At 52.4% G+C, this 26,860-nt stretch overlaps 1 protein-coding gene across 2 annotated transcripts in view; it reads right to left on the bottom strand.

Annotated features, from left to right (window-relative positions):
- Positions 1–6,084: 6,084 nt before the first annotated feature.
- PNKD (PNKD metallo-beta-lactamase domain containing) overlaps positions 6,085–26,860 on the bottom strand; it is a gene marked incomplete at both ends in the record, with an annotated part of 62,904 nt that continues 42,128 nt past the window's right edge. The window contains 9 exons of one of the 2 annotated variants that reach the window (XM_084255971.1): positions 6,085–6,258; positions 6,489–6,604; positions 7,974–8,060; positions 8,673–8,836; positions 9,211–9,303; positions 9,975–10,033; positions 10,577–10,689; positions 10,818–10,933; positions 26,319–26,479. In XM_084255971.1, the coding sequence (XP_084112097.1) occupies positions 6,085–6,258; positions 6,489–6,604; positions 7,974–8,060; positions 8,673–8,836; positions 9,211–9,303; positions 9,975–10,033; positions 10,577–10,689; positions 10,818–10,933; positions 26,319–26,479 (1,083 nt within the window). Of the gene's footprint in view, positions 6,259–6,488; positions 6,605–7,973; positions 8,061–8,672; positions 8,837–9,210; positions 9,304–9,974; positions 10,034–10,576; positions 10,690–10,817; positions 10,934–26,318; positions 26,480–26,860 lie in introns of those variants that run through there. The other variant, XM_084255970.1, reaches the window with a different exon arrangement.

Genomic DNA, 26,860 nt, shown 5'->3' with positions numbered 1-26,860 from the left:
GAAAGGGCAGTTGTGAGCTCATTTAATGCTCACGGCAAGCTTCTAAGTCAGAGCTATGATCACCCTCACTGGATAGACAGAAACTGAGTGACTGAAAGGTTAAGAAACACCCTAGGTAACCCAAGTAATAAATGAAAAATGTAGGCTCCAATCTAGGAGCTGGCTCCAGAGTCCATGTTCTGAACCACTTGCTCTAACAGACTAGCGTTAAGTTTATTAACGGTGGAGGTAAGAGACTGTTGTCACTGTCTCATTTACTTCCCCCAGTCACTCCAACATGTGGCTTGGTGACCATGAGTCACCTGTCCCTTGTTATCCGCAGACCATCAGAGGCAGAATTAATATTCATTCCTAGACCAGTTCAATACTAAGTCCTCTCTCCACCTGCCCTGCTCTGTTGGGCCACCCTGTCCTGCCATGGACTGGAGCCAAGGGTTTACTGACTGTTGGGGTTCGTTTTCCATCTGCTTTCAAAGGCTCCATTTGTGGCCAGGGCCTGGGGTGGGGGGAGAGGAGGGCTAGGGCCACCCACACATGCACCCTCTTGTCTACAACTGCCCCTCGTCTCAGTTCTTCCCTGGAACACTTTAGGCATTCCACTTAGCCCCTCCCTGTTCCTTTCCTACCCCCAAAGAGAGACAGCCTGTGATTACAGGAGAAAACTTTAAAACTGAACTGTCTGCTGGTTATTCTTTAAAAAAAAAAAAAAAAGATTTATTTATTTATGCATACAAGAGCTGGGGTACAGACCAGAGGTGTGGGGTGTGAGAGGACTCACCAGAGACAGAGTGGGGAACAGAACAGGTGGACCGACTGAAGTACACTGCTGAGGGGAGCAGCAGACGAGTCAGCAGAGTTCTGCTGCACCATGTGGGTTGCTCCCTGGTAGGCCGGGGATCGAACTTGTGCTGCAGAGGCTGCGAATTGCTTCATAGTGCGGTGCTTAACCCCTTGCGGCACCACAGAGGCCCCTGCTGGTTGTTCTTAAAATCACATATGATTTAAACACCTTTGAGGCCAATAGGCATTTGAAAAAATGTTCAACATCACTTGTCATCAGGGAAATGCAAATCAAAACTACCATGAGATACCATCTCACACCAGTGAGAATGGCACATATTAAAAAAACTAGCAACAACAAATGTTGGCGAGGGTGTGGAGAAAAAGGAACTCTTCTGCACTGCTGGTGGGAGTGCAAACTGGTCCAACCACTATGGAGAGCTGTGTGGAGATTTCTGGACCTACTAAACATAGAGCTTCCATATGATCCAGCAATTCCACTCCTAGGTATTTACCCAAAGGACACAGAAACATCAATCCAAAGAACACCTGCACCCCTATGTTTATAGCAGCACTGTTTACAATAGCTAAGCTTTGGAAACAACCCAAATGCCCAAAAATAGATGACTGGATCAAGAAGATGTGGTACATATACACCATGGAATATTACTCAGCATTCAAAAAAGAGAAACACATGCAGTTTGCAGCAACATGGATGGCGCTGGAAGGGATCATGCTCAGCGAAATAAGCCGGAAAGAAAAAGAAAAATACCGGATGGTCTCACTCATAGCAGGAATCTAGAAAACTTAAATAAGGGACCAGGAAAAAGAATAACTGTAAGAAAATGAAAATCAAAATCAACAAACAACTATGAACCAGAGACACTCTATAGAGGGGGGGGCGGGGAGGGGAGGGATTGGGGTCAAAATAAGGGGGTTGCAATTGTATGGGGAATATAAAAATAAAATTTATTAAAAAAAATAAACACCTTTGAGACTATAGGTCTACCCCCATTTCTTCTCTATCATTAATGATAGAACCAGCATTAAAAAAAGGATTTATTTATTTATGTATACAAGAACTGGGGTACAGGCCAGAGATGTTGGGGGGAAGCAGTGAAAGGATTCACGAGAGACACAGTGGGGAGCAGAACAGGCAGACTGACTGAAATACACTGCTGAGGGGAGCAGCGGGCGGGTCAGGAGAGGTCTGCTGTGCCATGTGGGTAACTCCCTGGACGGGCATCAAACTCGTGCTGCAGTGGCTGTGGATATCTTCATAGGTTGTGTCCCAACCCCTTGAGCCACCAGGAGGCCCACAACCAGCATTTGTTTTTAAAGATTTTTTTATTTATACAAGTGCTTGGGTACAGGCCAGAGATGCGGGGGGTGAGAGGATTCACCAGAGACAGAGTGGGGTACAGAACAGACAGACTGACGAAACACATTGCTGAGGGGAGCAGCGGGCAAGGCGGGAGAGGTCTGCCATGCCATGTGGGATTCTTGCCAGCTGGCCAGCCGGGATCAAACCCGTGCTGCAGAGGCTGCAAACAGCTTCACAGAGCGACATTCAACTGCCTGTGCCACCAGGGAAGCCCCAGAAATAGCATTTTTTAAAGTGACTTCATATGCCTTTTCTCATCTGACCCTTCTGATAGTCTCAAAAAAAAAAAAATTGGTAAATTTTTTAAAAAGATTTATTTATTTATTTATTTATTTATTTATTTATTTATTTAAGCACTGGGTATAGTCAGAAGCACGGGAGGGTGAGAGAATTCATCAGAGCCAGAGTGGGGAGCAGAGCAGGCAGAAGGACGAGGTACACTGCTGAGGGGAGCAGCGGGTGGCAGGAGAGGTCTGCACGCCATGTGGGACCCTCCTCCGGTGGCCGGGGAGCAGCCGGGGATCGAACTGGCGCTCCAGAGGTTGAGGGCAACTTCGCAGCCCAGTGCTCAACTGCTGCGTCACCGGGTAGACCCAATATTGGTAAAGTTTTACGATTTTGTTGTTATGTATTATTTCTCATCCCTTATTCCTTTGGGGGACCCCTGCCCCATTGTGTTTTAGTCGGTTCTGACCGTGCCCTTCTAGGTGTGGACACATGACCCAACCTGGTGAGAGAGGCCCATCCCCTAACTCCTATGATTGGTTCAGGGTTGAAGCTGGGCATGTGACCCAAACTGAACCTATGAAGCACAATCCCTGGGATTCCTGGGGGTTCTGCTGTTTGATGAACTAGTATTTTGTAAGCATCATCTTTCCACCCAGGGAGGATGAAAGACACCAATATAGAAGAAAGCAGAGCTGAGTGATGACGCTGTCCTGGATCCAGCCATGCCTGAAATCACCATGAGCTAATATCACATTTTTCAATTTCACAAGCTAATCAATACTTCTTTTGGTTTAAACTCCTTTGTGATGAGCGTTTGTCACTTTTGAAAGAGGTCGGGAATGCATTCGAGGTTATTACCGCCATTGGAAATTGAAAAAACTGAAAACAAGGAAGTGACTCACCCAAGGTCACTGGGATATTGCATGACAGAGGACAGAGCTGGGACTGGAACCCAGTCCAGTCTCCAAGGTAAATGAATCCTACTGTCCTCCAAGCAAACAGGTGGCCTGGTTGTTGTTGGTCAATGCTGCCCCAGGAGAAGCACTCAAGGCCTTGAGAGGGTCACTTGAGAGGGTCACTCAAGGCCTCAGGAAAATGCTTCAGCAGTTCTAGAGACCTGTTATCAAGTGCCTCTCTCTGAAACTGGGCATACCCAGAGTGACGAGGCCCCGGGGCTCGCTCTTTCAAGACTGCAGTGACCCAGGGACAGTCACAGAGCACAGAGAGCTGCCTTTCTTCAGGAAGACAGAGACCACAGTCCTTCCCCTACCCATACTCCAGGTGCAGCCCCCACCCAGGACAACTGGGCCAGTGCCAGATTCCCTGGCTTGGCTGAGAGGCAACTGAGAGGGGACACTGAGCTGTGGCCAGGTGTGGGAAGACTGTGCCTAGGGCTGGCCTCAAAAAAGCATGGAGCCAAGGCAGCACTTCCTATTCTTCATCCATATAGGGCACCTCCAAGATTCTACTGTAGCCGAGTGTCACCTTCACTTGGTATTTTCCCATTTCAATAACTATCTTTAATCACTGTCATGAACTGAAAACCAGTGTCACTTGTCAAACGTAAGTCCTGACCCCCAAAGATAAATACAATGGGAAAAAAATGATGTTGTTAAAGTTATTCTTCGAATAGTGGAGCTTGGCTCTGTTAGTTCCAGAGGCTTAGAGAGGCCAGTGCCACCACCCTGCCCTTGAAGTGCTGGCCACCGCTTGCTGTGCCCATGTAAAAGCACGTCCCCTGTGGGCAGTGGTACAACGTGCAATCTCAAGCTTCGGAGGTAAGCTGGTTGGAAGCCTGGAACAAGCGCTCGAGTTGTGGGGGGATGTGTGGAGAACACTGCTCTGGCCACAGCTTGAAGGCAGTCACGCCAGAGGAGCGGACCTGTCACCCAGACAGGAAAAGGGAACCGGCAATAAAGACAGACACACTGAGTGAGCAAGACTTGGTTAAATCATTCATTCATTCAACATTTATTAAGCGCCTATTGTGTGCCAGGCACCGTGCTAGGCGCAGAAATACATAGATGCATAAGATACAGTCCATGCCCTGAAAGGTTCACAGTCTAGAAGGGGAGACAAACATGTAAACAAGTAAAATACAGTGTGATAAGTGCCATGGGAGAAGCATTTACAAAGAGCAGAGGTAGCCTGGAAGGGGTGGGGCATGGGGGTGATCTTCCGGGAGGAGGGGGGACTTTTGAGGGAGATGGAGAGAGATGAAAAGGTGTTTGCCAGGCAGACAAGGCAGGAGGAGCAGGGGAAAGGCATTCCAGTCTGAAGAGACAGCATGAGCGAAGGCACAGAGGCAGGAACTGCATGTCTGGGGGGGCGGGGACTAACTATTCTGACAGTATTGCTAGAGTTGGTACCAGAGGCTATGGCTGGAGAGAGAGGCAGAGGCCGATCGATGGTGGGGGAGACTGAGGGCAGGGCATCTCAGAGGCTCACCAAAGGTGAGCAGAGCCTGAGGAAGGGTTTGGATGTGGGGAGAAAGTTCCGGGCTGGCCCCAGGTCTGCTGCTACAAGGACCACAGGGTTCCTCGCTCTAAAGGGACCTGGACCCGAGGCCAGGGGAGAAGCTGAGCTGAGGGGGCTGCGCAGAGGGGCAGGGCCCAGGCCTGGGGTCCTGGAAGCGACGGCTCACTCAGAGCTCTCTGCTTTCAGGCCTCTGAGTGCTGTGCTGCTTCAAGGACCCCCTGCCCCAGCCGGAACGGAGCCAGGGGTCACATGAGAAATGGCATGGGGTGTTCTTGGCAAACTGCAAAGGGGCAGTTGAAGGTCTACTGGTTAAAAGAAGGGCTGAGGAAAGAGAGGAGTGAGAGGGGGGCAGAGGTTCCTAAGAATAAGGACCCAAATGAGGAAACCCGCAGCGGCCATGACTGGCGGTGGCGCTTTCTCCCCTGGGAATAAAGGCCCTTGAGACCCAGGGCAGGGGCAGAGGCCAGCCAGCAGGCCCAGACCAGCTGTGCAGGGAGCACGGAGACCTACATGACCGTCACAGTCCCCTCTCTGGTGTCTCCTCAGCCAGGGTCTGGGTTTCCTTGGCAACAAGGACCCCACCTCTTCCAGGCTGTAGGGGAGCCATTCGGCAGAAACATCCAGACAGCCAGGCTCGCAGCCCTGTCATCCTTCTCAGAAATGGCTCTGTGGGAAAAGTGCCTTCGTGGGGACAGGGCATGGAGGCTTGGGCAGGGGACAGGGGCAGCGTCTCCGCAGACCAGAGCCCTGTCACTCCCGGACTGGTCACTCTTCCACGGAGCCATACCTCAGGCCACTTTCGGGGACTGAGTTTCTCTCCCCACTCTGGATGGGAGGAGGGGGAAGAGGGACTCAAACATCTTCACAGTTCCTGCTGCCCGGGGCTCAGGGGCTACAGTGGAAGCGAGGCCTCCCCAGCAGCTCCACGTCCTCGCTGCCATGGAACACACGCTCCCAGTCAGGTCTGGAGATGTCCTAGGTCCCGCCTTTCCTCTTGCCCTTGGTAACTCAGCCTCACCCCCTGGAGTCTCCAAGCCTTCCACCAGCTCCCTTCCTCTCGGTCTCCTCCCTTCTGTCCCCCGGCCAGTGTCCGGGAATAAAGCCCACCATGGGCGCCGATGGAAGTGGTGGTGGTAGCAATGAGAAGGAGGGGGTGATGAGGGTGATGGTCAGCCTCCCCACCAAGGAGGTGGGCTGGGCTGGGGTGGGGGGCATCACTTGCTCTTGTGCAGATCCTTCAGTCGGCGAAGCTTCTCCAGGAGCTGGGCCCTGGAGTAGTCATCGTCCCCGATGGGGCCTGGGCCTGGCCCCAGAGCCTCCTGCAGCACCAGGCAGTGGGTTCTCAGAAACGGGTTGTAGGAACGCTCCTCTCCCAGGGTGGATGGGCACTATGGGGAAAGAGACACCCAGGTTTGGTGGAGAATCTAGAAATTGGGCCTAGCAAAGGAAGCCTCGCCGTCCCCTGCACTGGCGCCAGGGCCCAGGAGTTCTCACTTAAGGCCCAGATACCAAAGGTGTCAGATCCCTGGGGAGGGGCCCCCCCCGCAGGCCCAGCTCAGCAGAAATGGGTTCTCACGGGGGAGTGCCCGGCAGCCCCTCCTGGTCCCCAGGCCCTCACCGTGCTCCTGCGCTCCATTCGCTGCCTCTGCACCCACTGCATCTTCCGCTCCCGGGCCAGGTTCTCTGGCTCCACCACCCCAGCGAAGCCCAGGTTCTCCTCAGCATATTCGTGACCTAAGGACAGCGTGGGGGCAGAAATGCAAGGCAGAGCGGTGATGTGGTCAGAAAAATCCTCTCTGACCCCAGGTGTTGGGTTAGAGGAAGGACCAGGAAGGAGGGGTCCAACCACACAGAGCAAAAAGTTCTACAAACATAGCACGGTCAGCCACAAAGGAAGATGCAGCGGCAATTCCAGGGGGAAGCACCAGCCTGGAGCCAGAAGAACTGCCCTGTTGCCCCGTGCCTTTGCCAGCTGGGCAACCTCAAGTCATGGCACCTCTCCGAGCCCCTACTTCCTTATGTGGCGAGCGGAGAAAACAATGCAGATGTGGCCCCAGGGCCTAGAACGGAGCCGGGTGTGCTGGGTGCTCAACAAAGCATTTGCTGACCTCAGTTTGTTCATCTGCTCATTCAGGCTCATGAATGAGCAGATGGACATATGTTCTGAGGATTAACTGAGATATCAGTGAATGTTCCGGAAACGTGGACATACACAGTACAAGTGCATGTACAGACATGCAATGTACATACCTATGGGGGGAGGACACGCAGACGCACTGGGCACACGCAGAGTGGCTCTGCTCACTTCCCTGCTGATAAGCAAAGGTTTTTTCTGTTCTGGGCTCTGGTCATGAAAACCAGCCATCTCTCTGGGATGCAGGGCCGAGGGCTGGCTGGCAGGGGAAGTTGGCATGAGAAGTCTTCAAATAATGTCCCTCTGTTCAATATTTTTTATTATAGTTGATGAAAAAAATTGATTTCTGCCCGGGGTCACTGACTGTGTGGAGTTTGCATGTTCTCCTATGTCTGCATGTGTTTTCTCCCACATCCCAGAGATGTGTGTGTTAGGTGAGCCTGGTGTCTAAGTTGTCCCAGACTGAGGGGTGTGTGTGCGTGTGTGTGTGTGCGCGCACACACACATGCTGTGAGAGAAGGGCTGGTTCTGGCCTTGCACCCTGACCTTCTGGGACAGACTCCAGCCACTGAGACCCTGAATTGGAATAACTGGATTGGACAGTGCATGAATGAATACAAACTATTATTTACTACTAGAAGTGTTTTTGGGTCTTAGAAGTTTGGTGATGTTTTTGTGACCAGAAATATGCTATCAGAGCTTAACTCTTGTTTATAGCAATTAGCTTGGGGTCTAGTTGGTTTCATTCTGTCATCTGGCCTGAAGTCCCAGTGTCCAAGAACTTGCAAGGATGTTAAATAAGGACTCACTGTGTCCCCAAAGGGAGCTCTGCCCCTGCTAGAGTTGGCTCCCAACAGCCACCAGAGGTGGTGCTGTCGCCTCTGGGAGAGCAAGTGGTTTGGGGCTCTCTAGGGGAGGGCGAGGGTGGGGTGGGGTTGTGTGACGCATAGAGTGGGAGAAGCATCTCACCAGGCCACAGCAGAGTGTCATCCCCCAGTCCCAGCACAGTGTCCAGCGAGCTCAGCATGGTCTCTGCGGTGCCCTCAAAGGTCCGTCCTGGTGGGGATCAAGGGGGGCAAGTTATAAGGTACAAGGCTAACACAGTGCAATTGAAGGGCAGGGACTATGACCCCACCCTGGCTTCCCAGGGAGCTGGGCCAATTATTCACCCCCATCAAGCCTTTGAGTCTTGACATGTGAATGGAGAGGGAGGCCGTGTCCTCACGGCCCCATGCATGTAACGTAGGTCCACACAGGCTTGCTCTTTTCCACCCAGCACCCTTGGCCTGTGCTGTCCTTTGGGCTTCCACGCGGCTAGGACTAGTGGCCCCTCCCCACCCATCAGGTCACCTTCTCGCTCAAGGAGGTCTCATCTTGTAGCCTATCCTGTTCATCACTGTGTTGGGGAATCAGGCTCCACCCCGAGGAAACAAGCACCCTGCCCGGTTTGTACTTGGTTATGGCAGCCTCTCATGCTGGCCATCGGGTGGGAAGTTTTGAGGTTATAAAAAATTCGGGGTTACATAGGAGGAAGTAACTGCTAAGACATCAGCTGTACTGAAACCAATTTCTCACATTGCTTCAGATTACAGGTGTTCTTGGGCCCCCGCCTTGGCCTCCCACCTTCTCTCCCTCCTATGCCCTCCCTTCCCTTTTGAGAAAACTCACCGCAGCCAGAGAGGAAGAGCAGGTCCCCTGAGAAGAGGCAGGAAGGGCCCTTGTAGGGCTCCCCGTCCAGTAGGTAGACCAGATGGCCTTGCGTGTGGCCAGGGGTGGCCAGAGCCCGGATCTGGAGCCGTCCCACACTGACCACATCTTGATGACACAGGGGACTGAGAAGCAAGGCAGGGCAGAGAGGGTACTAGTTTGTGTCTTGCTGACCCTCGCCTCACCTGAAGCCCTAGGGGCTGGGTGATTCAAGGAGGCTGGACTTTCACACCAGCCAGAGAAGACACCCCCCAGTCACCAGAGACAGAAGACACCCCCAGTGTCCAGGGCTTCAGATCCAAACCTCCCCTCTTCCTCTTTTGGGGACCACTGCTGGATCAGTTGAGGGGTGATCAGTCTTCAGGTGGGGTGTGATCTAGGCGCTAGGAAGGGCATGAGCAAAGGTCCAACTGCCGATACCCCTGAAATACTCAACTGGAAGGTGAGAGCGGGAGCGGTCCCATGGGAAGGCCATCCCACCCCAGGGTCAGAGACTCACTGGGTGAGGTGGGGGATGCCGTCCTGAGGGCTCCCATACACCCGGCAGTCCTGGTGCCGCCGGCTGAGGTCCCGGTTCCCCCCGCTGTGGTCCCTGGAGGAGAGCAGAGACGGGGCTTTGAGGGGCATGTGCACCTGGGCTCCTCACCTGCCTCTCCCCCGCGGCATCTCAGGTCTCTGGGCCCGGGGGCCCTGGCCCTTGGCCTGGGGCTGTGTTCACATTGTCCCCTTGCTGGAATGTCATTCCTGCAACTTGCTACCTGCTCCTCCTGGCCCTCGCCACCTGGCCCTCGCCCACTGATCTTTCTGGACTCTCTCAGCTCTAGGATCTCAGCCTCTAATTTCTTGAATGGGTCAGATCATACCCACTGCAGCCCCCACCCCTGTACTCCGAGCCAACTACCACTGAGAGCTCGTCACCCTCATACACCCACTGCCTCCTTGCTGGGCATCAGCTGCTGGAGAGCTCACAAGGTTGGCCCACGTCTGGCGCACAGTGAGCACCTAATACACGTCCAGGCACTGAAAGGAAATGCCTGTCCTGTCCTCTGCTTCTGGAGCACAAGCGGAGGGCGGGAGATCCTACTCTTCCTAATCACTAGTGCCCCGAGGACTTGATGAGGAAGGTGGGAACCTGCCCAGCCTGACTTCCTGATCCCAGCCATCCTGTCCTTGCCGAGCCAGATCCTGCCCAGCCCAGCCAGGGCAAGGGTTGGCCAGGGAAGATCCTCTGTAGCCAGGCCCCGCCCCACTCAGGCCCCTTACCAGTGCTTGTGGGTGCAGAGAATGGCAACCAGGTTAACGCCCTCCTTTTCAATGGAAGCCTGGGGGAGAGAGGCGGCAGTGAGCTCGAGGAGCGGGACGCAGAGAGAGGTAGATGGCAGAGAGGAACAGGGCAGGGGTGCTGGGCACAGAGGAGAGGAGAGCAGGGAGAGAGCGAGAAGGGGGTGAAGAGGAGAGAGGAGACCAGCCACGGGACAGGTGAGAGGGGGAGGGGAGGGGAGAGGGAGACTCCTGGAGGGGGCAGCCAGACAGACGGATGCACAAACAGAGAAATAAGGAATGGAGAGGAAGGTGGCGAGAACTGATACTGATGGACAGGTGAGGAGAGAAGAAAGATGAGAAAAGAAGACACAAGAGTGAGACACAGACCCACGGTCCCGGTTCTGCACCCCTGTCCCCCTGGCTCTGGTCCCCCCTCACCGTGCACTCCCCAGGTTGTGTCTGTGGGGATGGGGTTTGTGTGTAAATGCGCTTGGAGGGGGCACGCCCCATGGGCAGAGGGACCAAGGTTGGTTCTCTCTAGCGAGGGCAAGTTGCCTGTCCCCAAGGTGACCCCAGGTCCTCTGTCCGCCACCTTCCCTCACCTGCACGGCCTGAGGGTCTGAAGGGTCCACAGCCACAGCCAGCCGGGCCTGGGTGTCGATGATGAGGTAGCTGTAGTTGTCTGACAGGACGGGGATGGGAAGCACCTTCACTCCTGGGGACAGAGACAAGCTGAGTGGGGTACCAGGCAGGGAGCCCCGGGCTCTGGGGATGTGATGGGGAGAGGCAGGGAGGGTGGGCAGGCACAGGGGTAATGCCCCACCAGGGACAGCATGAGCTCACCGTTGAAGAGGCGGGGCTGGGTTCTGGAGTGGCCTTTGGGGTAGCGATTCCGAGCCCTGCGAAGCTGCTGGCGGTAGAAGAGGTACCCGAGCCAGGTGCGGGTGTACAGGCTGTACCTGTGGGGGGAGGTCTGTGCTCAGCCCCATCCCTGGGGCCCAAGACCCTCTGTGATGCCCAGGCCTTATGCCCCCACTTGGCCACCCCTCCCCCAATCAATGCCACTCCACTCCCACTGAGTGCCCACTGCTTGTCCTGCTCAGGACTCAGGACAAGGCGGAGGACAGCACAGACACTATCAAGCTCACAGCCTATCAGGGGAGATGCGAATTGAGGAGTTCAATTGGAGGGTTACTCTAGCCCAGGGCTGAGTCTCCCTGCAAAGTGAAGGAGCCGCTGGAGATAGGAAGCAGACATGAGGTGGAAAGAATACTCCAGGAAGAGCAGGCATCACTTTTTGCCAGGGACTTGCTGAAGACCAGATTCCTCAGGCCCAGACCAGCGCTTGCAGGTGTGGGGTGGGGTCTGGGAATTGGCATTTGTAACAAACTCCAGGTGGTGCTGATATTACTGGTCCAGAGACCGTAACTTTGAGAATCACTGGGGTAGAGCAAATGATAGGCGAAGATTTGGAGGTAGCAGACAGCAGGGCTTGCTTGGGGAAACTATAGAGGTGACTGACCATACTCCCTCCCTCCTCCTGCCTCCATCCCAGGCTATACCAGGCTGCACAGGGGACTGAAGGAGCTTTTGACTGACACAGTCCTCCAAATACCAAATGCCAGCCTGCAGGGCCAGCGTCACAGGTGTGGCACCTCTGAGGTCACCTAGGGCCCCATGCTGAGTTTAATGCTCTGCGGTCACCATCTTGAATTTTTCAGCACTTTCGCCCTTGAACTTGTGTCCTATAAGCAAAGTCTGATGGTACAACGGAGCATATAGGTGAGCAGAGGGGACACACCACATGTAAATGCCACCTACATACTGTGTTTGCAACACCTACGAGCACAGAATTCTGGCTGATCCGCTGTGCACAGGAATTCAACAAAACTCAAGGTGAGCTCGAGGAGAGGGTACATCCCCCACTGAGTACAGGGGGCACTGATGGGCTGAGAGGCCAGAATTTGCTTTAAGCACATGAAGAAGGCCATGGTGTTCTAAGAAACACAAATGACTGAGAAAAGCTAGCAGAATCTTTCTAATTCATGTGCTTTCTCCTTGATCCAGCCACTTATGCCGCAAGTGATGCTAAAGAAGGAAAAAGGACCTGGCTTCTCTGTCCTTCCTGGCTCACCAGGCAGCTGCAGGTGGCCTGTGGGCAGAACATGTGTGAACCAAGAAGTGAAATATCGACAGAAACGGGTGAGTCAGTTTTGTGCCGTTTACCACTGTTCTGGTAGAACAAAATGCTTGCCCATGTGTCAGCCAAGGAATATGAATGATGTTTCAGTGACTCTTTAAGTGCAGTGTTCTTATATTGACATTTAAAACTGGTGTTGCAGGTGTAAAAATGAGTGGCAAAATTCATGCTAATCATTTAAAGTTTTTGCTTTACATAGAATGACATTAAGCAGGGCCTCCCTGGTGGCACAGGGGTTAAAGTCTCAGTGCTATCAAGCTATCACCAGCCACTGAGGTGTACGTTCAATTCCTGGCCAGGGAGGTGACCCACATGGGGCAGCAGACCTCTCCTGTCTCTCCTGCTGCTCCCCTCAGCAGTGTATTTCAGTAGATCCACCTGTTCTGTTCCCCACTCTGTCTCTGGTGAATCCTCTTACCACCCCCCACCCCCCACCCCCCACCCAACCTGTGCCTCGGGTCTACCCCCTAGTTCTTGTATGCATAAATAAATAACAATAAATCTTTTTTTAAAAGAATGACATTAAAAAAAGAATGACAACTTTATATTTTAGTACCTTTAAGAGTAACTTTATTCATGCTTTTTGAACTAGAAGATCCAGATTTTTTTTTTTTAGAGTCATGTTTTATTTATTTATTTGTTTGTTTGTTTGTTTGTTTTGTTTATACATGCACTGGGTGCAGTCAGAAGCACTGGAGGGTGAGAGAATTCACCAGAGCCAGAGCGGGGAGCAGAGCAGGCAGAAGGACCGAAGTACACTGCTGAGGGGAGCAGCGGGCGGCAGGAGAGGTCTGAGCACCATGTGGGACCCTCCTCCAGTGGCCGGGGAGCAGCCAGGGATCGAACCGGTGCTGCAGAGGCCGCGGGCAGCTTCGCAACCCAGCGATCAACCGCTGCGCCACCGGGGAGGCCCAGAAGATCCAGATTTATGTTAAACCTGGCCCTATAAACTGTGCAGCCAGCCCTGCCAGCCCAGGAAGGAGCTGTGGCTCAAAGAAGGAGAGTTGAGACTGGGGTGGGGATGAGAGGCAGTCAGGGCTTAGGGTTAAATAGCAAGTCAGTGTGGTTAAGCCTAAAACAGAAAAGTCAAGTTGGTGGGGCATAGGGGTTGGGTAGATGAAGAGACTTAAATCTCTATGGGGGGCCTCCCCGGTGACACAGGGGTTAAAGACACAGTGGTATCAAGCTATTGCCAGCCACTGCAACATGAATTGACCCCAGGCCAGGGAGCTGACCCACATGGTGCAGCAGACCTCTCCTGTCGCGCCCGCTGCTCTCCTCAGCAGCGCATTTCAGTCAGTCTGCCTGTTCTGCTCCCTACTCTGTCTCTGGTGGATCCTCTCACTTGCATCTCTAGCCTGTACCCCAGCTCTTGTATGCATAAATAAATAAATCTTTAAAAAAAAAAATCTTAAAAAAAATATTTAGTAAGGATTTGCTATCAGCCCACTCTGATAGCAAAGACACAGAGCAAGGCAGAATCGCAGCCCTCTTGTGGCTTATATTCCAAAGAGCAGGTCATGCAAGAATCTGGGGAATGCTCACCAAGAATAGACCAAAGTGCAAAAGCCTGGACAAACCGGTGGAGCAGCTGATCCCCTGCTCCACTGCTATGATAACAAAGCGCTGCCAAGACAGAGATGCCCAGCAAGAGGGACTGGGCAGGACAATCTAAACACCCTACATTGACTTCCAGACCAGGAAAAGTACCTTAGGGTGACAATTGGTGAAATGTGAATAAGGCCTACAGGGTAGTTTGTATTTGATGCTAATTTCTTGGTTTTGATAACTATACTGTGGTTATAAAGAGATGTTAACATTTGGGGGATCTGGGCGAGGGAATAAGGGGATTCTGTGCACCATTTTTTCAAATCTGAAATTGTTTCAAAATGGAAGGTTAACAAAGGAGCCAAGAACATACCACAGGGAGAGGAAAGTCTCTTCAATAAAGAGTGTTGGAAAAACTGGGCTGCTACAAGCAAAAGAATGAAACTAGATCACTATCTTAACATCATACACAAAAATTAATTCAAAATGTTAGACCTGAAGTCATAAAACACATAGAAGGAAACACAATGAAACCCTTGACATTGGCCCTAATGATGTATTTGTGGATTCAACTCAGACAGCAAGGGTAACAAAAGCAGAAATAAGTGAATGGGACTATATCAAACTAAAGACCTTTCTGCACAGCAAAAGAAACTATCATCAAAACAAAAACTCCTACTGAATGGGAGAAGATATTTGTAGATGATACAATAGGTTAATATCCAAAATATGTAAGATACTTACACAACTCAACAACAAAACAAACAATCTAATGGAAAAATGAGCAGAGGATTTGAATAGACATTTCACCAGAGAAGACTTACTACCGATGGCCGCGGGCATATGAAAAAATGTTTATCATCTTTTATCATCAGGGAAATGCAAATCAAAACCACAAGGAGCTATCACTTCACACCTGTGAGAATGACTATTATTAAAACCACAAGTGTTGGGCCTCCCTGGTGGCACAGGGACTAAAGACAGCACTGTGAAACACTCACCAGCCACTGCAGCAGGAGTTCAACCCACCTTCCCACCCCTACCCCCCACCACCCCCGAGCCAGGGAGCAACCCACATGGCGCAGCAGACCTCTCCTGTTTCCCCCCCCCCACCCCGCTGCTCCCCTCAGCTGTGTATTTCAGGCAATCCGCCTGTTCTGCTCCCCACTCTGTCTCTGGTGAATCCTCTCACTCCCCGAACATCTGGCCTACACCCCAGTTCTTGTATGCATAAATAAATCAATCTTTAAAAAAAAAAAAAAACCTAAAAAAAAACCAAACCCACAAGTGTTGGCAAGGATGGGGTGGGAGGGACTCCTGTACACTAATGGTGGGGGTGCTAGTTGGTGCAGTCATGATGGAAAGTAGTATGAAGAATAGAAATACCTTATCGCCCAGTTATTCCACTTTTGGGTATTGATCCATAGAATATGAAAACACTCATTTGAAAATACATATGGCCCCTATGTTCCTTGCAGCATTATTTATAATAGCCAATAATTGAAAACGACATAAGTGCCTATTGATTGGTTAAAAAAAAAAAGTGGCATACATACACAGTTGAATGCTCCTCAGCTAGGAAGAAAGATAAAATCTTTCCATTTTTGCCAACATGGATGAAACTTGAGGGGCTTCCACTAAGTGAAATAAGGTAGAACGAAGGGATTCTACTAAGTAGGGAAAAGACAAACACCATGTGATTTCACTGATCTGTGGAAGGTGAAGAAAACAAACAGCAAAGAAAACGAACACAAACTCTTAGATACAGAGAACAGATAGGGCGTTATGGGGCAGAGGGTAGGGGTGGATACAGGGCTCAAGTGTATGGTGATGGGCGGAAATTAGATTTGTGGTGGTGATTATGATGTAGTGATTATAGATATCAAATTATAATGCTGTACACCTGAAACATCTGGAATGTTACAAACCAGAGCTACCTCAATAAAAATCTATCAATTAAACAAAAAGTTAAAAATAATACAGCAAAATCACCCTTTCCTCTGCACCCAAAACCTGTTCTGACTTCATTTCTTCCTACTAAGGTATATGGAATATGCTGGAGGCCTGGGTTCCCCTGAAGGCCTGGCTGCTCTTCGCCTTGTCTCCTTGGTCTCACAGATCAGGTTTCTCATCTATAAACTGGCCACGCAGTAGCCACTGTGCCCTGCAAGACTGTGTGAGGATTAAGTGACATAAACAAGATAACAAATGGTGAGATGTTCCTACTTAGTCCAGGGCTGGCTAGAAGGTGTTGAGCAACTGTTGTTTCCTTCCCTGAATTCAAGGCACCTCGCAGCTGCTAGAACCTGACTGTCCCCGTCTGGGAGGCCTGAGAAACCTTCCCTGTCTTCCCTTATTGGATGTTCATATATGCCTGGGCTTTGTGCCCACTGACGGTCAAGATCCCCAGAAGCAGGGACTATGCACTGAGAAGCTGCAGTAAACAAGCCCCTGTGGGTCATGTGATTTTTTCAGCCAACATGGGGAACAAGGCAGATGGGTCCTTACCAACATAGTACTGACCCCAAACCAGAAAACAAATCAATCAACAAGCAAGAAACAGAAGGGGACAGAAGAGAGTCTCTGGAATGGAAGCTGGTCTTGCCAGAGACAGGGTGGTCAGGGAAGGCCTCTTCTCTGACAGGAACCTTCCATCGGGAAGGGAACATAGAAGCCAGCAGTGCCCACTGTGTGGGTGGGGTAGGCCAGAGTGGACCAGGTTCTAGAATTGCCAGGAGGGCTCTGGGTTTCTAGGCAGGGGCAAGAGAGAGCCAGAGAAAGAGACCAAGGAAGTGGGCAGGGGCCAGGTCATGCACTGGAATGGGAACTGGTAGGGCTACAGCCAGGAAGCACTTGCTTTGACTTTCCATTTTAAGAGCTTGCTCAGCAGCTGAGGGGGGTGAGGGCAGGGAGGGGGAAGGATTGATTGAAGGAGGCACAGCGAGAGAGAGCAGGAGTAGAAAGTGGCAGAGGAATGGAGGCACTTGTGGGGAAGATGGCAGGGCCTGGGATGGGGGTACTGCAGATGCAGAAATGTGGGAATGGATGCCAGACCCGAGATGTGTGCCCCCCTTGGGCATGAGGGGAGGGTGGGATGGCCCCTGGGGGCCTGAAGTCTGAATCTTGCATAGAGCAGGGGAAGGCAGGCCTGGGGCCTGGAGGGAGAGGAGCCTTAGGGTACAGGGAAGTGATACTCTCCTGGGCAGGCCTCTCAGTCACTGACTTCCACGTGACTCTCAGTCCTGAGCTCCTCCTTCATCTGCCTGCTGGTTGGCCTTGTCACAAACCAGGGCCCAAACTATGCCTGTTAACTCCTCCCCCAGCTCCTGCCTCTTTCTCAGAAAGGCCCTGTCATCATCCCACTGTTACAGCTTGAGTGTCTGTTTAACTCTCTCCTTGGCATAGGGGACCAATTTTGCCTTTCACCCTCCATCACGTGGGCTCCTCCATCACGTGGGCTCACCCACCGGACAGACCCTAGAAACTCCAACTATGCCCTTATTGATAGGGGAAAAGGATGTCCTGAGCTAATTCCATGCAGGCTTTGTGGGCTCCACCCCCACTCCAGACCAAAGCCATCAGGACACTGGAAATGACAAATCCCATCATCACCAAAGGGAGGGTTGCTGGGACCTGAGGGCAGAATTAAGCTGCCAGGGTTGGTATAAAACCAGACACGTGGGCCTTGGGTCTCTCTCTTGGCTTCATGGCTCTTGTCACTCTGCCAGCTCTCAGCATGCCATTGGGATTCCATGTTGGGGAATGGGTAGGACACATTTAAGACTTTATCTCCCTCTTTTCTCCCTGAGTTGTACATTTCCTCATTTCCTCATTTCCCCTTTCTCTTGTAAATAAGCCTTTTATTAACCTTTTGGGTGTGCCTGCAGTGGAGTATTAATAAGTCCCTTTTAATTGCACGAGTGAGGACCCACAGTCAGGCAACCTGTTTTATATCGGGGTTGCCCTGTAACATGAAAGCCTCCCTTAGTCAGCTCTGCCTCCAATCCAACTACAAACTCCTGGGAAAAATTTAAGCTCCCCAAGTGTCCCCTTTGCATCCTGCTCCTGCTCAAAATCCTTCTGTGGCTCCCCGCTGCTGACAGAAGAGTCCGCCTACCCACCGGGGCCTCTGTGAACTGAGACCAAAGCAAATCTGCTTCCTTTCTGTGTTACTTGGTGAGAATCCTGTATTCCCAAGAGAGAGCCAACAGAAACCTCTAAATGTCCATCAACAGCAAAATAGATAAACTGACATATTCCAGCCATGGAAAATTACACAGCCAGGAAAAGGAATGCTCTAGAGCACCAGGTTCCAACATGCACAAAGTTCCAATACGTACTGTGGAGCTGACAGACTTCAGAGAAAACAGACTAGCTGACGATAAGTATTAAAAATGCAAAGGCATCAACTTTACTGTTTAGGGGTAAGACAGACATAAGTGGTAAAAGACTGAAGCGGCTGAGAAAACATTCACTGTGCTCCTTAGCAGGGTTCCTAGGAGCACGTGGAATAGTTGTCCATCTTCTGTAGGGAATGCCTGAAACAACTCATTAAAATTTCAAAACAAGTCTTGGCTCAGGCAAGTCTCTCACCAGAAACCCCCTCCAGGCCGTCTCTATTTACTGGAATTTTATTTACTGGAATTTTTAATCTTTTAAACTCCTGATTACCCCAGCAGAAAGCCTCCTCCCTTGCCTCTCCAGGAAGAGCTGATCTCCTCCTGGTAGCGTCCTCCTGATTTCTGTCTGGGTACCCAGATCAGTGCCCAGAGGAAGGAGGAGGTGGGCAACATAGTCAGCTCTTCCTGACACCTCTGCCCCCAAGCCCCCAACCCTGCCACTAGCACAACACCGAACAGGCTCAGTGTCCTGGAAAGGCCAGAGGGTGCTGCATGCAGGTGCTGAGGTGACTAGATAGAGGAAGGGGGTATCATTAGCTCCCCAACCCAGTGCCAAGGCTCCCAGCTACCTCACCCCTGCTCTCCCGCCCTCCTCACCCACCTGCTTCCCAGTCCCCTCCCCTTTCCCTGCTGCACCCACACAGATTTGCTAAGCAGGTCACTGAGACCCAAACTCATGGGCTGTGTCACTGGGGCACAGAAGCCAAATTTCCCAGCTCTGGGGTCTGGACCTGAGGCCCCTGAGCCAGAAAGGGGAGAGAGGGAGCCCTGGGCAGGGCAGGAAGTGGAGGAGGCCCTGGACAGGGGTCTGCCACACAGGTCGTGTCCCCCATGGATTACCTCTGCCATTCTCTAAACAACCCCAAGGCAGGGACTAATATTTCCTCCACTTTACAAACAAGGAAATTGAAGCTCAGTGAGGTGGACAGGGATTTGCTCAGTTTGACCCTGGAGCTCACATTCTTCACTGGTAAAATCTGCCCCAAATCCCCAGGGAGCGGGTAGGATGGGATGGATGGCCTGAGTTATTTGGGGCAGCCCCAACGACTTTGAGGGCCTTGCTGAGGAAGATGATGCATCCTCAGGGTGTTCATGGGTGGCCCAGGGGCTCGGGGACCTCCTGAGCACTAGTTTTAGTCTCTGAGACAGAGTTGCCTTTGAGAATCTGGGGCCTATTATGACCTCAGGATAGGACTTGAAAGGGACACTGTCCCCCAGGGCCTGAGGTCTTATAGGCCTGATCAGAAAGATGGGATCAGAAAAATTACTTTGGGCTGGTCAATCACGGGTGAAGCTTGGAAATCACGTTGGGCGCCAAGCTGTTATAGAGCAACCCTGATATTAAACGGGTTCCTGGCTGTGGGTCCTCACCTGCGCGCTTACAAGGGACTTATGAATACTCCACTACAGGCACACACAAAAGGTTAATAAAAGGTTATTTACAAGGGAAAAAGAAATAAGGAAAATGTACAACTCAGGGAGAAAATAGGGAAATAAAGTCTTTAATGCGTCCTACCCGATCTGACGACCTGGAACCCCAAAGTCACTCTCAGAGCTGGCTGGAGCTGCGAGCTTGCGGAGAGCCAAAATGGGGGACCCCCCTCCAAAGCCCACGTGTCTGCCTTTATACCACCCTGGCTGCTTAACCCCACCCTCAGGTCCCAGCCACCTTCCCTTGGGTGGTGATGGGATTGGGAGTTCCCAGTGTCTTTGGCTTTGGCCTGGGGTGGGGGTGGAGTCCACAAAGCCTGTATGGAAATAGCTTTAGGACAGCCTTTCCCCCTAACAGCAGCACTTAGTGGGGGAGTCTGGTGAAACAGGAAAATTCTGACCTTTTCTTCCTTGATTTCCCCCCTCCCTGGATTCTGATTCACTACTTCTGGGGGACGACTCATTGTCACCTCACCAAAAAGAAAAGGTTTCCTAATTGGTCCTCTGGGACCTAGGTGGGAGATAGAAAACCACTCTGTGGGGTGTGGCCAGGGTGGGGGCAGCAGCCCCTGTGGCTGCCCTAAGGGGCCCAGCACCAATCCCCCCTTGGGGGGGGGTCACGGGTGTGCCTCGCCTCACTGAACAAGAGTGTGGCTTCTCTGGTATCTGAGCCTGAACCTCCGGCCCCATGGGAGGCCACGGCCAGCAGGCCACGTGGGGCAGCTGGGACAGTGAGACACGGCCCCTCCCCCAGTCCAGTGTCCCTCCCCCAGTCTCAGCCCTCTTGAGCACAGTAAACACACAATGAAGCTCTTCTTCTTCCCCTCCACCCTCGGGCAGTCTCACTACCCTGGGAGCCAAGAGACAGGCCCTAGGGCAAGTGTCTGTCCCAGATAGGCCCTGGATCCAGTCTCAGGCCAGCCTGGGGCAGGAGAGAATCAGCATTAAGGAGGGGTTCAGCATCCAACAGAATGACCCAAAGAGCCCCTATTATCAGGGTTACCTACCTTGACTTCTCCCTCTCTCTGGTACCCCCTAAATGACCTCCTATCCTACTAGGGCCCAGACTACTGGGACCCAGCAGGTAAGCCCAGGTTGCTGAAGTCACTGGTCAGGGGGCACTTTTGGCATCGTCTCATGTCTCCTAGGACCGAGCTTACCCAGGCTTCACAGCCACAGCCATTCTTTATGAAACCAGCCAGAAATGGCCTGAGGGCTGTGATACATGGATGGCCACCAGGAAGCTAGTTCTCCTGGAGAAGGACCTACTCAGAGGCCACTTAAGAACAAGAGAGCTGTTAAGTGTTTTATCCTTTCTCAAAACTGAGGAAGCTGAGGAAGTTAATGAGACGGCTAAGAAGGCCCAAGAGGGAGTTTCCTGAAGCTAGCAGCATGGGAGTGTTGGGGGGGGGGTACTTCCCCATGCCCAGGAGAGCAGTCACACCTGCAGGTGATCCAAACCCGGGGGATTTAGGGTCTGCGTTTCCATGCCTACCCTCATTATGATCTTCCACAGATTTTGCAACCCTTCCAGACTTTGTCCACCTTTCCCAGAGGCAGGAGGCATTCTGAGGGCTCTTGAGTATAACTAGAGGCACAGTCACTGTGGCGGCCTCGCCACCATATCTCAGTCCCGGCTGGGAGGTCTGGGCTAGTTCTACCTTGTGGTCAGCAATCCACCTGCCAGCCAAGGCCCCCACGTTTTGTTTTGTTTGGGCTTTGGGGTATTTCTTTTGGACTTCCCTGCTCCCCTAAATCTCAGTCCCAGGCCTGGATTCAATCTTGTTTCCTGGGCTAGGCCTGTGGGAGTCAAGTGGGGGAACCAGACCCATGAGTACCTAATGCAAGAACAAGCTAGAATATGCAACAGCAGCTCTATGAGGGGAGACGATGCTGGGGGGCCACTTGGGGGCAGAGGTATATTCTGACTGGGGAGGCTGGGCAGGCTTCATGGAGGACATGGCACCAGGACCAAGCTTTACATTCATTCAAATAACATTTCATGAGGGCCAGGCCCTGTTTGAGAAGCTGGATACAGTAGTGAGTGCAGTTTCTTTCCTCAGGGGGCTTATATTCTGGGTGGTGGAGAAAAGCTATAAACAAGAGACAAGGCGATATATAATGAGTATGTCGTATGGTGAGGACTATGGAGAATAATAAAGCAGGGCAGAGGGAACACAGTGGGCAGGGATGGGGGTGTTATTGTTTTCACATGGAATGGTTAGGGCAGGTTTCTCTAGTAAGCTGCAGTCTCAGCACAGACCTGAGGAGGTGAGGCAGCAAGCCAAGGGGCCATCTGGGGGAAGAAGGTTCTAGTGAGAGAGAAGAACAGCAGACAGGCTTGAAGGCAAGATAAATCTCGGCGTGTTTGAGGAATAGTAGAGGCCTGTGTGGCCGGGGCAGAATGAGCAAGGCAAAGAGGGAAAACGTGAGATGAAGGTTGGGCAGATCGCATAGAGCCTTTAAGTAATTCTAGAAGAATCTGGACAAGCCACAAGTTTCTAACTTATATCTTAAGTTTCATCCTGATAGCTGTGCAAAGGGTACAAAGAGTACAAAGGTCAAAGGAAGCAGTCAACTTAGGAGGCCTGGCAGGAGATGACCAGGATGGGAGCAGTGGAGGTGGGACTATGTGTTCAGATATTCTGATGGTGAGCTTTGAGCAACAAAATTTGACAGGTAGAGACACAGGGAGGGAGGAAGTTCTGACAGGCCCCCAGAGAGAAGGACAAAAAGCGCTCAGATGTACTCAGGCAAGTCTGGAGTTTAAGTAGGAGGCCCCGAAACCCCTGAGTGAGGAGTGTGGACTTCATCTTGGAGGTAATGTGGCTGGAGGAAGGGGGTACCTGCTCAGAGTCATGCTTTGCAAGCTAACCTGGTGGCAGAGGGGAAGCTGAGGAATGGGGAGTGGGGAAGGGCAATGAAGCAGAGATTTGGTGACTGTTGAGGATGAATCTTTCCTGGGTTCCCAGAGAGAAAAAGGCCTTGTTCCCCCACGGCAGGCTGTGAAGTGGATGACCCAGCCCCCTGCCTCCACATGGCCTCTATTTAGGCACAAGCAGGGGGTCATCCACACATGGACCCCTTGAAACCAAGCCCATGGCCTCCCAGGTCCAAAGAAGGGGTTTCTTCTTGTAGGCAGGAGCAAGCAAGGTTTGTCTCCAGGCTATTTGGCTTTTTACCTGAAGCAGGAGCATCAAGAAAGATCCTCTCTGCCCTGGAGTATAGGAGGGGCTGGATCTAAGGTTTTTGTTTGCTAGGATCATCCAGCCTCAAAGTCTGACTGCTCCCCAGCTTCTCAGCTCTACAAGACCTTCCTTGCCAGAGCCCAGTCTTGTTCCCCATTCACCTCCCTCTGCAGACAGAGACCCTCCTCAGGGTCCCCTTCTGCAAGCCCTCCTTAGCTGCCACTGAGAAAGCAAAAGGGAACTGGGGCATGCAGCAGATGGCACTCATGGGCAGGCCCACACTCCTGACCCCAGGCTCCTCAGGCACCCCCTGTGACTCCTGAGGAGTCATGCCCTGCACTATCTTGCCTCCTCATCCCCAACTCTGGGTCTCTGTTGGTATCTGCCCTACTCCTTAAGAACAGCAACTAGGCCGTGCTCAAATCTGTGATCCCACAGTCCCAACCCAGAGAATTTAGGGGTTCACGAATGATTGGAGAGAGGTGGGATTTCCTGATGAGTGGTGGGTAGGCAGGAGAGGCTTGGAAAACAGGGATAGAGGTAAGTAAGGAAACTCTAGAAGGAACCTGCCCAGTGCATATTCCCCTGCCCCTCATTCCCCATGCTACAAACCTAGAGCAGTTGCTAATATTTCCTGCGCACTCACCAGGAGCCAGGCCTGGTGCCCCTACAAGCACTATTTCATTTGAGCCTCCCAGGAGCCCTTTCAGGTAGGCACTGTCATCATGACCATTTTACAAAGCAAACAACTGAGGCAGAGAGGTTGAGTTATTTATCCAAAGTCACATGGCTGCTAGCAACCAAAGTATTGATAGGATTCAAAAGCAGGCTTGTAGGACCCCACTTGCTCTGTGCTCAACTACTATGCACACTGTCTCCCAGGCCCCCAGAGACCCAAATGCACGAGTCCACCTCAGGCTAGCCGGGGTCCACCCTTCACGGTGCCCAGTAATCCCCATCCCAAGACACTTGAAGTAAGCCCGGTCCACAACAGCCAACACCAGTGAATACTATTACCAATGAGAACATGAACAACCACTCGTGAACACGAACAAGCATCAGCTTCTTGGTTCCATCATGTGCTTTCTAGCTGGAATGGGATCTTCTATTTGTGGCCCTCCCAGCTGCACCTTTAGGGTGGAGTGTGCCCATGCACTCTGCCCTCGCACTCATGTCCTGTCCCATCCCGCCCCCCACCCTCTCCATCCTTCCTGGAGGCACCCTTACAGAATCAATACCTGCCCATTTCCCCACACTGTTTCCTGCTAACACCCCCCTCTCCTCCCAGCAGTCAAAGGCCTCTCCCCCCAGGGACTGGACTGATTGTTTCCCAGACCATCCAGGGGCAGGATCTGGAATTCTGATTTGAGGCACGCCCTTCTGCTCTGCAAATTTGGGGAGCTGATTCCAAGGCAAACTTGGAATCCAGATACAGGAAAGTCTGTAAGAATACGGAATTTGAAAAAAAAAAAGCTCTCTGAGAATCCCCAGTGTGGGGAGTTGGAAAATCCCACCTCCCCTGTCCTAAGAATACTCAAACTCTCAGGATTTTGTGATTTCTCAAGGTGAGGTGATCTTGGGAATTCTGATCGTTCAAGTCTTTGATTCTAGGTCTTTGTAGCAACTTCTATTTTTCACTTCCTCAGGACATTTGTAAGATTTCAGTGTCGCCATTTTAGAAACCTAAAAGTAGATTTAAAAATTCAGCAGCGCAGTGAAGCTGCCCGCACCCTCTGCAGCGCGAGTTCAATCCCCAGCCAGGAAGCGATCCCATGGCGCAGCAGACCTCTCCTTTCTCACCTGCTGCTCCCCTCAGCAGTGTATTTCAGTGGATGTGCCTGTTCTGTTCGCGCTCTGTCTCTGGTGAATCCTGTCACCTTCCACACCTCTGGCCTGTACCACAGTTCTTGTATGCATAAATAAATAAATCTTTAAAAAAAAAAAATCACTGTCCTTCCCCAGGGACCTTCCTGGCGTCACAAGGGGTTAAGTCTCAGCACTATGCTATCAGCAGCCACTACAGCAAGTGTTCCATCCCCTAACCCTCATGGTGCAGCAGACCTCTCCTGTCTCGCCCACTGCTCCCCTCAGTAGTGTATTTCAATAGACCTGACTGTTCTGCTCCCCACTCTGTCTCTGGTGAATCCTCTCACACACACACAGCCACCCCCACACCTCTGGCCTGCACCTGGGTTCTTGTATGCATAAATAATCTTTTTTTTTTTTTGTGGGACCCTTGCTGGCGTTGCAGAGGCTGCGGGCAGCCTCGCAGCCCAGAGCTCAACCGCTGCGCCATCAGGGGAGGCCCAATAAGTAAATCTTAAAAAAAAAAAAAAATCATCCCCAAAGAGAGCTATGAAATCCTGAGAACTTTTGTGGGGATAAAGATAAAAATTTAATTTAACATGAAGATATTAACTTACTTGTAAATCTCATTATTTTAATGGTATTTGCAGAGCAGTGGTAACTTGGCTGGAGTGTAATCATGAAAGTTTGTGTTTTTAGGGAAGTTAATGTCCCTACAAAACACACAATTCCCTCCCCCCAATCCTACAGGCCCTTGTATCTCTATTTCTAAAACTGAAGGTAGGTGGAATCCTGCACCCAAAGCTTCTGGGATATTTGGAGTGGTCTGGGAAGGAGGGGTGATTATACAAGGTCTTCTCGGAAGCTCAGGAAATTCCCAGGCTTAGGTCCTCCCTCAATCTGGCCTGTGGCCAGGGCTCCCACAATTCGCACCCCCAACATCACTGTCCTTCAACTGGGGCTTGAAGTCCTGCCCAGTTGGCCCAGCTGGCAGTGGAAAGGGGCCAGGGCTTCTAGGATGCCTTCTTAGGGCCCCTTCCCTGCCACTCCTTATTTTGGTGTGAGAATGAAAGCAGTTGCCACTCTTGCCTGTTCCAGAAAGGCAGAAATAGGGGGAAGGGAAGCGTGAGGACTGGCATGAAATCATTGGAGGTCAGTGAATTTCGACAAGTCGGGTTGAGTAAGCAGAGTCGCAGTTCACCTCCTGAGGTTATGGACACTGGGCAGAGGCAGAGAAGGATGCAGACAGACTGACCTACAGGGACTCTTGGTGCAGGCAGCTCACACTGTGTGGCGAAGACTTGGGTGATGGGGAGAGGAACAAGGACACTCAGGAGTTGGAGGTTTCAAATGACACTCAGATGGTCGAGGCATTGCATCTCTCCTGCACCTGCTAGCTGGGGTGGGGTGGAGGGTGGGGTGGCGAGCAGGGGGGCTACTACACCCACTCTCCTTTTCCAGCTCCTGTGCCCAGTCCTTCCCCTGGCTCTTTTCTCCAGATGTCACCTCACGCCTCCCCCTGGCTACCCTGCCTGCCCTTCCAATCCCTTTCCCCAGCCCGTCCCAAGTTTCCAGCCCCCGCCACTCCTCTCCCTTAGACCCTCCAAATCAGCGCTTTCTCCAGCCGACCTCTCCAATCCCTCTTCTCTGGCTCTGGCTCCCCAGATCCCGCCCGAACCCCCAAGTGATCCCCCAGCCCCCGCTTCTCAGTCCCCTTTCCCAGCGCGCCCGCTCTCCCGAGCACCCATCCAGCGGCAGCCCCGGCACTAACCCGATTCGGAAGAGCAGCCGCTTGCTGCGCGCCATGGAGACGCCGCGCAGGGTCCGCTGCGCTCGGCCGCCGCGGGGGCTCGCGAGCAGGACGACGACGAGGAACAGCAGCCCGCAGCCGGCGACCCACAGCCAGGGCGCGGGCCAGCCCTGCCAAGCCATGCTGGGGGCCGGCGCCCGCGGCCGGCCGGGGGCGGGGCCCGGCGTTGCTAGGCGACGGCTCGGCTGGGGGCCGGGGAGCGCCCTGGCCCCGCCCCGTCATTGACTCGCGCTCCAACCCGCCTCCGCGCCCCCGCGGCGGGGCGCGGGCGGGGAATGCCTCGGACCGGAGGCCGCCCGGCCCCGCCCCGTTTCGCCGGTCCGGAACCGTCTCCGGGTCTGCGCTAATCCGGGCCACCATTGCTGGAGTCCCGAGAAGGGACCGAAGCAGGCCGCCCGCTCCCCGCACCCTCCCGTCGCGTCCCCCAGGAAGCCTGGGAGAGGCCCCGGAATCGTCCTGTTGGCAGAGAAACTTTAAACTCATAAACCGTTTCAGCTGGAAGA

This window comes from Talpa europaea, assembly GCF_964194135.1.
Source record: "Talpa europaea genome assembly, chromosome: 1".
Classification (NCBI taxonomy): Eukaryota; Metazoa; Chordata; class Mammalia; order Eulipotyphla; family Talpidae; genus Talpa; species Talpa europaea.
This window is presented reverse-complemented; position numbering and strand designations above follow the sequence as displayed.